Source organism: Melampsora larici-populina (assembly GCF_000204055.1).
Source record: "Melampsora larici-populina 98AG31 unplaced genomic scaffold MELLAscaffold_42, whole genome shotgun sequence".
NCBI lineage: Eukaryota > Fungi > Basidiomycota > Pucciniomycetes > Pucciniales > Melampsoraceae > Melampsora > Melampsora laricis-populina.
In genome coordinates this window covers 161429-173708 of record NW_006768806.1, presented here as the reverse complement: position 1 = coordinate 173708, position 12280 = coordinate 161429, and the positions used below count along the sequence as shown (strand labels likewise).

Here is a 12280-nt window from a genome sequence, read left to right as displayed (position 1 = left end):
TTGAATGTAATCAAGAATGTTACCTGATGGTGTTGGTGTATTGGTTGCTTCTGGCTGGAATCGAGATGGTAACGGTGTGGTTTCCGATACAACTGATTGCCCGTCAATTGATGCGATGGTACCGTTGATAGCCGGGGTACTGCAAGGTGAATAGGTCCCGACTTCGCTTGCAACGTCTTGGATTCGATTCGCTAGATCTTGAAACGAAGATTGATTGTTGCACTCTAATGGATCCACTTGAAGAAAAAAAATGAGAGGACGGTTCGAAAATAGGTAACAGAGAAGAGAAAGAATCAAATGCAAGATCAGACTCTGATCTAACAAGTTTGAGCGAATTAAATTACAATAAAAAACTATAATAACCACCGACTTTGTAAACGCTAATGCTTTTCGCTTGGTGGCTTGTAGGAACTGTGATCTAAAGAATAAAGTGATCGAAAAATGAAGAGATAATAAACTGAATATGACAATCTACAAAATGGTAATAGGGCAAGTGGGGAAATACTAACAAGAGTTTGATAGTTGCAATACGATTAAACAGCTGAAATCGTCTGAGGAAGGAATCGTTTAGAGGAGAACTTCGGTAGGTTTTTATAACTTCTGATTGTATTGTTTGGTGTGGTTGAGTGGAAGCTTCCAGAACGAATGAAGTCACTAATAATAACGTGATTCAAACCAAATGTTAAGGCTTTTCAATAATGAGAAAAGAAAAAAAATAGAACAAGATAGAACAAAATAGTAAGTTGGTTTAACTTACTTCACTTTTTCTTTATCAGAGCTTTCCAGTATTGAGAAAAGAAGATGCGATAATTTGTTTTTAGTATTGAATTCGTGTGTTCGATAATGGCAAAGGTATTTATGAAGGTGGTCGACGTCACAATTTTGATGAGTCGATTGGAATTGAATTATCTTAATGCAGGACAAATGGTCCTGGCGTTCGTAGCGGGAAGCCAACAACGCGTGGACCAAGCAACACTGACAATAGTCTTCGAAAGTTGATGTCGTTCGAGAGATATCAGTCCGAATGTCGTGATCGTTCGGATTATGATGATGTGGGGTGATTTCCGAGGGTAGAGGGTTGTAGAGGTCCCTGTATCAATATGATCGAGGAGCAGGACTAAAGAAAATTACCCGGCTCCGAGGAAAATGTGACAGGTGATCGAATCTGTCAACTCTTGACAGTTCTATAAGGCTAATATGCTTATAGAATTTGACGTTGAAATTTATGAGAATGGAAATGTTGAGTATATGTAAATTACACTACACTTCCTTGACACGCTGTGTAATAAACTACACACGTGCTCTGTCCACTATTTTTGTCAAATAATTCAACAAAATGTGGAATTACTGTTGCACACAGACAATAATATATATGTAGCACAAATACTAAAAGACAAGTAGTATAAATGATGCTATATATGTATGTAATAGCTTGTTAATTCTCTTTTCTCAGTGTGTACATGAAATATCACACTTAATTGAAAAAAAATGGGGTGTCTTTTAATGTAATTGAGTAGACTCTTCTGAAGAAGAATTGTGAATATTTCAATTACAGTTGAACAACACTTTAGTATATTGAATCTACAAACTGAGGAAATACTTGTGATCACAATTAAATGTGATCTTAAAAAAAACAAGAGGAAAGAAAAAATGGAAATTCTAGAATTTGAAGGAAAAGAAATAGATATTTTTTGTATTATTTTTCAATTTTATTATATAAAAGAGAAGTAAAGTAAAACAAAATGAGACTGGACAGAAAGAGGTCTGTAGGAACAAAAACCGGATGAGGCCCCCAAGTTGTGAGGGGTCAGCTACTTTTTGGCTGACTCTTCACTAAAAAAGGTGAAGTAAGGGTGGAATAAAGATTAACAAAGTCTTTACTTGGTATAAACAAGTAAAGACTTCAGTTAGTTGACCTCTAAGAAGAGGGTTTAAAGCCAGTGGGATGGCTGAGTAATCCTTCAAAGGAGCTTACTCAAGAGCTCTGTTGGGGATAGAGCCTGCAGAACTTTACACTCTGATTGCTCAAAGGTTCCGCCGGATACTTTACACTCAACTCAGGAGGTATCCTATGCAATTCTAAAGCTTGGTTCTATAACTATATAGTCCCACTAGTTTAGAACCACCGCTTTAAAGCTTACAAGGGCTTGAGGAAGGTTGTAGAACTATAAGATCAAGTACAATAAAATCACTATACTCAATATTCTTGGTAAGAATCAAGTAAGTTGTGATGTGGAATTGTGGAATGATAATAAGTTGGTCCTTCTTCTAGAGTGGGAAGAAGAGGAGTTTATATATTCCAGATCTAGGCGTCAACTTGTGGTTGGCGCTTAGGTTTGCTTTTCTTTGAGTTAGGTTTGGGTTAGGTTTACTATTACTAGTTAAGTCCTAGTAAGTCTTGTTACTTAAGTGACTCTTGAAACTGAGCCATGAGTTGTAATTCTTAGGGTTTTAGACAAGTTTCATATAATTACATATGTATTACATATATTTACATGTGTGTTTGTTAGTCCGTGGTCCTGTACACAGGGCTCAGGGCTGACAGTAACCACTGTCACATACCTTTTGCAGACCTTTAAATCCTGTGAAATCATCCTTTCACACCCTCTTTTCTTACATGTCATACCCCCGTCACATGTTTTCTGATATCCCCATACCTCACCAGCTCGTTCATAACATCATAACATCAAGCCCAGTTGCTTGGTTGTGACCAACCAGAGAGAGATAGTTATCTTTTCTTGTGGCTTTTTAGAAGTCTGATAGGTTTGTCTGCACTTTTACTTCAGACACTCAAGCCCACAGAGTGATGATACTAGGTATATACATAGATAAGCAAACCCAGATCTGGTGGCAGAGTTGAGAAGTCAAGGTTTGACATTCCTTGAAAGAACATGTGATTCTCCCCGTTGAAAGCTTTAGCTTTGCGCTCATCCTCATCCTCTCGGACTCAACCCTTCAACTTAATAGCAGGAGCAGTGGAGCAACCATTAGATAGCTCTTGCTGTAATGTGACAACAATTGAATTGGGAGCACTCTTGAAAGTGAAATAAGATAACCATTGATCACTTTTATCGTCTTGATTCTTTGAAGATTTTGTTGAAAATAGTTGAGCAAAGTGCTTATAGGTCAAGAAGTGTCCAAAAGTGTTGATCTAACTGGCAAAGTCAATTGAGTGGAGGTTAACCTTGACACATAAAGAAAGATCAATGAGTCAAAATGATTGCTTCTCAGCTTACCTGTAAAGTTCATTTTATATTGTCAACATTAATCTTCTGGATCCATTTCTTGGGAAGTGCCTCAAGCTAAAACCACCGTCATCTCAGTGGCGAGTGTGGTGAACCGTATGACATTGGCGGGGGTATGGTGAATTGGTTGAGTTAATTTCACCACCCTGTCCTAAGTCTGTCTTGTAGATGGCAAAAGGTGGCGACAGGTGAATGAGGGAGTTGTGTAGGTTGTATAAAACCGTTTATTTTATGGGTTTATACTGCGCTGACAGTCAGGGCCCTCCCAAGGGCCGCGATCTCTGAAACAACCTGTAAGGCAGACATTGTCAATCTGTTCATACTCAGGTTGTGGGCGCGCTTGTATTTTTGTCGGCGCGCTGAGGCGCGTTTTTTTCGGGTTTTTTGCGCCTAGGCGCCACTTGGCACGCCGGGTTTGTTTTCTTACAAAAAAATCCCTGAAACCCAAAAAGTCGCTTTTGTATTGTTATTTGTTCTATGTGTGTTTTACTAGAGCTGTCTACTACCACAAAATTGCCCTTTTAAGGTGAGAAAAGCTGTTGTAAAAGCTTGCAGCAAGTGTCTGAATCTCCAATATTGGTGACAGGACATAGAAATCCTACGATTTGGCGTAATTCTTGAAAAGGCGTGCCAACCCTCATTTTGTTGATTTTTCAAATGCCTGGGCGCGCCCACAAATTGGCACACCAAAGGTGCGTTATTTGCGCCGCGCCCACAACCTGAGTTCATACACAAGTAGACTCTTGCAAAGTGTACACCTGCAAGGCTGACAGCAATCAAACAGGCCTTCAGCTACCTTGTGCCTGGCTCAACCATTGGCACACTACATACTGCCAGCTTTGGATAGGTTCCCAGGTGGGAAAGTGACTTAGGCTGGGAACATGATTGAGGGTAGAATGTGTCATGAAATCATCTTGGACTCTACTGATCCATAAAGCATATGCTACATATGTGCAAACATCTGAGTAAATTGTTAGCTATCAGCTACATACAGATTTGCTTAGATATCTGTTCATCTGGATAAGAAAATCACATGTAATACATGCTGTATTTTTGTTCAGAATGGGACAAGCATTTTCAAAAATTGACTACATACATCACAATGGCTACTTGAGAAATATTCCTGAAGCTGTGTAATAGTGAAAGAAGCTGTTTAAAAGTAACAGAAGGGGAATCTGGTCCCTAGGACCCAAATCCCCATTTGGGAACCTCCTTGATGCTGGCAGTGAAAAGTTTATATAAAAGGTCACTCTTGAAACTTGGAATCCTCAGATAACTTGTGCTTTCCTCAACTATTGGCACACTAATGTATCAATAGTTAGCAAATACATACATTTAGGGGATACAAAGTTAAAACTGGGAGTTTTTTCCCAGACTCCCAGTTTCCCAAATACAGACAAAAACACAAACTGGGAAACTGGGAGAATGTGGGAAAGTTCCAAACACAGCCAAAAACAAAAACTGGGAAACTGGGAAAAAAATCCCAGTTTCAACTTTGTATCCCAAAATTATATCACAGTCCAGATTTTGTCCACATTCCCATGATTTGATAACAAGTTACCAACTGCTAGAAGTCTTTGATTGTGGCTACACCTTTAATGGCATCAACACATCTTTGATAGAAAGCACAAAAATGCTGCCCAAAGGTAATTCTTTGGATCTTGCTGGATCCAGGTTTTTGGACGCACATTGAGCCTCATATGCAAAAAGGCATCTCCATATTACCGGCCATCAATGAACTGTCCCACAAGGAATTCAAGTGATGTAGCATGTGAGTGCAAGTATGTACATAACATCGAGCCCTTCTAAAGCTGTACTTGTATAAAGCCTTAATGCGGCTGTAGCCATGGTTGTTTGGTTCTCCCAAGTTGAGCCGGGCCAAAAAGTGGTAAAATCCCATAGTTTAACCTATTGCAGTAACCAATCCCCAGAGTTCAAAAAAACCTCTTTTCAAATAAAGCCATAGAAAACTAGTCAGCAGTGAGTTAGGAATGCTGAGAATCTTTTGCTCCTGGGTATCCTCCCACAAATTTGATACAGACCTTGAACACTCAAGAAGATGCTTCACCACCACCAGAGCACTATGGCATAGCGCCCATAGTGTTTGATCCAGCAAATCCACCTTACATCACACAAATTGGGAATTGTATCTATGTTGCAGTGTCTTCCTGCTTGGCCTTGAAGTTTCCAAACAGCATCACCACAGACAAGTACCTTCTGGACCGGCTTGAAGCTGCTTAACAATCCTCAAGGACAAAATTCTAAAACAATATGCCTAATAAACCAGAATCTTGAAGCTGGAAAGGAAGTATCACTGTCTGACATTGAATGGACAGATGATATCGGTTTAACCAGTGAACAAGTCCTGATAGATATGATCTTGGAGATGAGGAGGGCAAGCTCTCAAAGCTCAACAATTTGAGTTTCAAGCATTCAACACCATAACCAAGAAAGCAAAAAGAATACAAGGCACTAAAGATTTGAAGAAGACAAAGAAAAGGTGCCTTGTTCAGCCTACTTTGTCAAGCAAAAAGTGCTTCAAAGATTCAAGGATCATGTGGAAAACCAAGCTTCACACCATCAATATCTTGACTGCCATGCACATTGCTAAGCTTGCATTGTCATTGGTCAGTTCTGCAAGCATCAACAATTGTTGGTATCATACATTGATCATGGAGTTTGGCAATGGAATCACACAGATGTATGTGATATTTTTCTTCTTTCATTGTGAATTAAATCTAACTTGTATTTTGAATATACATAGCTTTGATGAAGGTGTGACTCTTTGAGCGCTTTTTCCAAATGTTGATGTTGAGGCCGGCCCACAAGCACTCCGGAATGCAGGAATTGTTGGTTCAGCTAACAAAATGTTGATTTCTGAGCTTTTGAATCCGCCAGACAAGAATCAAGAGCCTATTTCAGCAACAGCCACGGAATGGTTTCAGGCACAGAATAAGATAGAATTCAAGGCTGCTCAGATGGAGGTGGATGACCCAGTGATACCTCCAACAACTCCTGAAGCTTTAAAGGCAATCTCTTTACTTATTGACTTCCTCAAAAGTATGGATATTCCCAAAGCAACAGCTGTTGACCCCTTTCTTCCTGCTCTTGAAAGCGCATTGACCAGCCAGACCCTTTTTGCTAACATAATTCAGCCCTCAATCACTTCTTTCTTTAGTAGAAACTAAACAACTTTTGTGATGTAGTTACAAATTCAAATATATTCTTTTTCATAAAATACTTAACAGAGCAAATATTGGAAACTTTGATAGCAAGTGAGACTTTTTCAACAAGGTCAGCTGAGAGCCCAACCCAATACATGAAGACATTTCCTCTGGCTATAGAGGGGTTCCCCAACCAAGACATAACCCCTCTATAGCCATATAATTTCCTGTCTACGGAGGGGTATGGCTTTAGAGGGGTTTGACTGTACATCATCATTCTTATCCGCTGTCTTGATCTGCATTCTGCGTGTGACTTGCCTCATGTACGTCATAACCTCTTCTTAGCTCTGCTTTTGTCTTCATTCAAGAATTTTGGCTCTTAAGCCTACATTTATCTCTACTACCTTATCATATTCCTGGTACAACTAGAGTTGAAGAATAGGCTGGCATAAATTCTCTAAGTTGAGCTGCGCTATCAAATGCACACCTCCTATTTGTGTACTGAAACAATCAGAGAAGAAAAAGTATTTATGTAATGCTCAGCTGCTGATGGCAAGCAAATTGAATTTTTGCAAAGTTGAGTGACGTTGGGCAATTAAATTTTATGACTTTTCCTCTAAACATCATGTACTCCCAAATAAGTCAAGAACCTCACCCCAATCTCTTGTGCATCTTTATTAATTGTGATCATTTACGCCTGGTATGAGATGGCGAAAAATCGAATGTGATGATTTCGACACAGCACAATATTTACGCTTGGCAACTCAACTTCTGAAGTACATAACGCCTTGCCAAATACAGACCACCTGCGACCAAGCAGACATGTGTTTGGCCATCGAGAACCTTGCTTGTTTTTTGACTAGGATGACACGATATGAGAGACAGGTAAAGGATGGTGTGGCGCGAGTGATTGGAACTGCTCTCGGACGCAATCAGGTGCCTGCTCTCTCTCTCTTGAATCTGAACCCTTCTGGTTCTTGCCTTAAATGGCATTAAAATAGATGAAGTTAAATTTCATGCTAGGCTGAGATATACATAATCTGATACGCAGCTACAGGGTAGTTGAATTTGGATTGCATGTTGATGGAGATCCAATGAATGAAAATGCTGTGTATGAGTGATCAACGATCGGGAGAGGTAAATCAGCGTAAATCCGAGGCTGAGTGGGGTTGAATGGATCAGAATGACGATTAGGTTGAGTGAAGCATATAAAGTTGTACAACTACATACATTTGACGATTTTAAAAGACTTTATGGTTTGAGACTGATAGAAACACATCATAGTTCACCCCACTCTTCTATCCTGAGTTCTTCTCATATTTTTACTACTAATCTTTGACATTTGAGATCTCAATAATCTGATTTAAAAGCAGAGAAGAACAGATAGTAAGCATGCCTAAGGAACCTAGTCAAAAACCAAAACAAACCAGAAAGCGAATTCCGAGGACATGTGCTCAGGTGATCGAATTCGAAACAAACCAACTTGATCTTTGTCTTGATACATACTCATCGTGCTTTCTCTTTACCATCATGATCTGATCAAACCTTGATTACCGAAACAGTGCAGGTCAGAAGTCGATCTGTTTAATCCTTATCCTGGGATTCATCTCTGAACTAATCTACGGTTTGTTCTGGTTTTTTAGAAAGCGTAAACAAAAGTGTGATTCACTCAAACCGTGTGCGGTCTGCAAGCTGAGAGGTGAAGCCGACTTGTGCGATTATGAGGGTGCTCAGCCGACGTAGGTCAAGGAAGACACGACTGCAGTGTGGTATCCAATTTTGATGAGTGACTTGTTTGTTCAATTCCTACATACATAGTCGAGTACTCGACGATGATGACGTCACCAGCATGCCCATCTCTCCGGCAGAGATCAAAAGGCTCCGCGAACAGCTAGACGGTCTTGAAGCCCTCGTCAGTTCGGTCGTTCAAAAGAGGCCTGGGCTTGATCCTCTAGGTCCTGAAGCCGATAGTCCACGTGTCGATCTTGAAGGTTTGTCGTTTTTAGTAATCAAAAGAAACGATTTCCAGGCTTATGTTTGCCTCTCTTTTCCTTGATACAGAATACAATGTTGCAGCTACGCTCACCAGTATTATGGTCTCGCGTACCGTCCCTTCTGAAATTGGTCAAGACCCTCCTATAGTTGAAAAGGTATGTGTTCATGACAAGTCCACCGAATCTTTTGTCTACCTGAACAACCCATCAACTAATATCTGATCATAACTTGTCTTGTCATAGGTTCGACGGCACTGCCGAACAAGTACTAGCTCTCCGTCCACCTGGGCTCAGATTTCATACAATCCTGGCACACTATTGAGCTACTTCACTTCTCCTGCTTCTTCGGAACAGATCGCCGATCTTCAACGACAACTTCCCACATACGAACAAGCTCAGCATTTTCTAAAGATCTACGTCCATGAGTTTGCTTGGTATCATTCTTGTTTCAATCATCGTGCTTACGAAGCTGAGGCGCATAAATTGTATCATCATCGAGATCCGGAGGGTCATGACATTGATGACGGTCAAACTGCTTATCGACTCATAACTATGGCCACAACCTATGCTATTGCTAGAATGTCGATCATGAAACTCCCTTTCGAAAACTCCACTCAGTTGCAACTCCCAATAAGTTTGGTAGATCGGACAAATCTCTCCAAACGATGGCTTGATGCTAGCGTGGCATGTTTAAAATGCGCCGGTAAGTTTGGGAGAGTCATACTACTGATGTGATCTCAGATAGATAGTGACAATCGAGTTGTTCTTTTCCTTGGCTTTGCTTCTCAGACTTTGAAAGCAATCCCAAAATCGAGGCAGTAGTTTGTCTCATTATTATTCTTGAGGCCCTTTGGTTTGATGAGCGATTTGGCGGACTAGAAGACCTTGGTGCACTCTTCGAATTGAAGTGCAAGGCCATGACTCTCGCCTTCGATCTCGCTCTTCACCGAGACCCAGCACATCGCGACCCAGGTAGAGGGTCGCAGTTGGAATCCGATAAAGCCCACGAACGCCGAGTGCTTTGGTGGGCGCTCATGTCAATTGACGGTCTTTACAGTGGTCCGGGTAGGATGTCGTCCATCAATGGCTTAGAAGCCGTTGACGTTTTCTTACCAGCATTGAGTAGCAATTCAAGTACCGAGGATAACCACGAAGGATGTCCATCTGGCTGCACGGCGTCAAACCCTTTGACTGGTGTTAAGCCAAGGCTGTTGATGGGATATGTTGGTCATGAAGTGAGTTTGACTAGTATCCAGTCTCTTTCTCATCGCTATTGAACATAGCACGTTCCTTTTACAGATTGATCGTTTGCCACTCCGACGAAACCCAATGCCTACCATCAACGACGTCTTACAAGCACATCGTGACCTGACATCTTTGGAAGCGCATCTGCATGAATCTCATAAGATCTTTTTCAATGGTCACACCGCTGATAGAAGTCGGCTTCCCAGGTGCAGTCGTGCGAGACGTGATGCCATATATTTCTGTAAGTCCCGTAGCTTGACTTATTTGTTCAAACAAGAAATACAGGGAAAAAGATTCAATGACTGATATATGCGTTGTAGATGCCAGATATCATTTCTTGGTTGTCAAATTGCATCGCCCGATGCATACCGTCAAGAGAGATGAAACGCAACCGTCAAGCCCGCCATTTGACATTGCTTATCATCGTAAATTTGTGGTGGATCATGCACGTATGTGAGAAGTTGATTAACTCAAGCACAGTAACATATTTAACCTGCTGCGATGGCCTCGTAGTCTTATTGCTGGACCTTCGAAGGATCAGCAAACCGAGTCCTGACTATCTTCACGGCAATATGATGGCGCTCTCGTGAGTATGTCTTGCAAATTACATTCTTGAAGAAGCACATGAAGGTCACGATGTAATAAGTGTGTTTTTGACCCTGATATCTCCAACAACCAACTCAGCGCTTCATTTTCTTTAGCATTAGATTATCTTTTTGATCCCCAAACCGAGGAGGCACCTTACATTAAAGACGAACTCGAACAATTTGTCGCCTTCCTTAGGCATTCGAGGAGTCCGCTCATTTTGAAGGGTTTGGATATTCTTCAATGTGTGATGGAAACTTGGGGAACTCCACCGCCACCGGGGACTACCTGGTTTGTGGCTTTTGAAGGACCAGTATCACCCACAAGCTGGATTCAGGGCCCTTTTCATCAAGTGAGTACACTGACAAATATGCGTCACATCTACCGGCTCTCGCAACAAAGACGAAGATGAATCGGATCGGGATCTGACATCCTCGCCTTCCCGTTCAATTCAGCCTCTCGATTTGAATTACTCCGGTCCGGCTGCGACAAATAATCTTGCTGGGTTTGGTAACGGTAATAACCCAGCCTTTGCTTCGTTGCGAGTGTTCCAAAACATAGAATTTCCAGAATCGCCACTACTTCCTCCACACAGTGCTCATCAGCTCTCTCAGTCATGGGCACAAGCTCAAGACTCAGCGGTCCAATCGCTCAATCTATCTAATCGAAAAGCCCCATCTTTAATTGATCAGGTCTCAAATGCACCTTCGACTTCTTCGATTGTCTCACATCATACATTGCCTGCCTCCTTATCACAATATCACTCACATTCTGTTGATCAATGTAGTCCATCAGGATCTACTATCAGTCTTCCTCACTCACACCAACGTCAACAGCTTCACCGTTATTCACTACCCTCCCATTCTCTTGATCATGAACCTCAAAGTCCACATAGTCGATTTTTTCCTACTCAAGGATCTAATAATGATCATCCTGCCTTCAATCAACAATTCAATCAAGCTCAAGTCATGTCTCATAACAAAATCCATCCACAACAACGTACTCAACATCAAAGCTTTTCTCATCCTACTCAAACTTTTTCTTCATTACAAAACCCAGATCCAGCTTACAATCAACTTTCCTCTTGGCCTGGTACGTGTTTTGAACATTTGAAGTCTGTTACATTGCCGTGAATTAATTCTGATTGTAATTTCTGGTCAGAACGATGAACAAATCGTGTAAGCATTTTCAGTTGTAAACATCAACAAAAATGTTATACGGCTATATATATAATGATTCTTGTTCATGATAAAGACTTTCAACTTGAATGAATTTCTAAAATAATCTTATATTGTAGAGAAAGGACAAAGACTATTAACGATCGTTCAAAATAAAACCATCCAAATCACTCAAAAAGATTTTCTGTTGTTGTACTGCTACGAATCCTGAGCTAATTCTCTTTCATTTTAGCTTTCTGTTATACAATCTTATATTTCTGTGGACAATGAATGTTAAAGAAACATCGTCATCATTGTTGCTTAGGGTCTGAGGGATTTACTTGGCTATTATGTAATTCTTTTTGATTGAATTTGAACATTCTATTTGTTTTGTGTCGATAGTAGCTCTGATTAATTTTGAGCACGTAATGAGAGTTGCTTATTTGGGAAATGAAAAAAGAACGATTTTGATTTGAGATTGAAAGATTTGATTTGAATTGTTTACCTTTGTTTTCTCCCAAATGAAAGATGACGTGAAAAAAACATAAACAAGATAGGATTGTTTTTTCTTTGTCAACTTGAGATCAAATCCCAAATCTCATGTTTGGGAATCTGGCAGTGCCACTACATATAAAGTCATGGGTTCTTTAGATTTGAAAAAAAATATCTTGGAATAAGTATTATGAGATTGAGCTCTTTGGTCTCTAGTTTCCAGAAAGACATACACAAGGATTCAAGTAAGTTGTGAAAAGTTTGTCAATCTGAGGATGCAGAAGGTCATCATGATAGCTTGATGATGAAGTTTGATCTCATTGACTGCTCTCCAAGATGACTTGCATGAATTTGTATCAACTCACAAGTCACAAGTTGTTAATTTTGACTTGAAGAAA

At 40.4% G+C, this 12280-nt stretch overlaps 2 protein-coding genes across 2 annotated transcripts; both read left to right on the top strand.

Moving 5' to 3' along the window:
• Nucleotides 1-7801: 7801 nt before the first annotated feature.
• MELLADRAFT_91388 (uncharacterized protein) lies at nucleotides 7802-10105 on the top strand (the record flags this gene model as incomplete). The annotated part of the gene is made up of 9 exons (XM_007414358.1): nucleotides 7802-7867; nucleotides 7972-7976; nucleotides 8053-8148; nucleotides 8228-8400; nucleotides 8471-8559; nucleotides 8647-9106; nucleotides 9193-9638; nucleotides 9703-9889; nucleotides 9969-10105. 9 exons carry the CDS (start codon nucleotides 7802-7804, stop codon nucleotides 10103-10105), a joined length of 1659 nt encoding a protein of 552 aa, XP_007414420.1.
• A 73-nt stretch (nucleotides 10106-10178) lies between these two features.
• Nucleotides 10179-11865, top strand: MELLADRAFT_72782 (uncharacterized protein; the record flags this gene model as incomplete). The annotated part of the gene is made up of 5 exons (XM_007414359.1): nucleotides 10179-10234; nucleotides 10333-10585; nucleotides 10689-11325; nucleotides 11395-11411; nucleotides 11488-11865. 4 exons carry the CDS (start codon nucleotides 10221-10223, stop codon nucleotides 11400-11402), a joined length of 912 nt encoding a protein of 303 aa, XP_007414421.1.
• Between the last annotated feature and the right edge of the window lie 415 nt (nucleotides 11866-12280).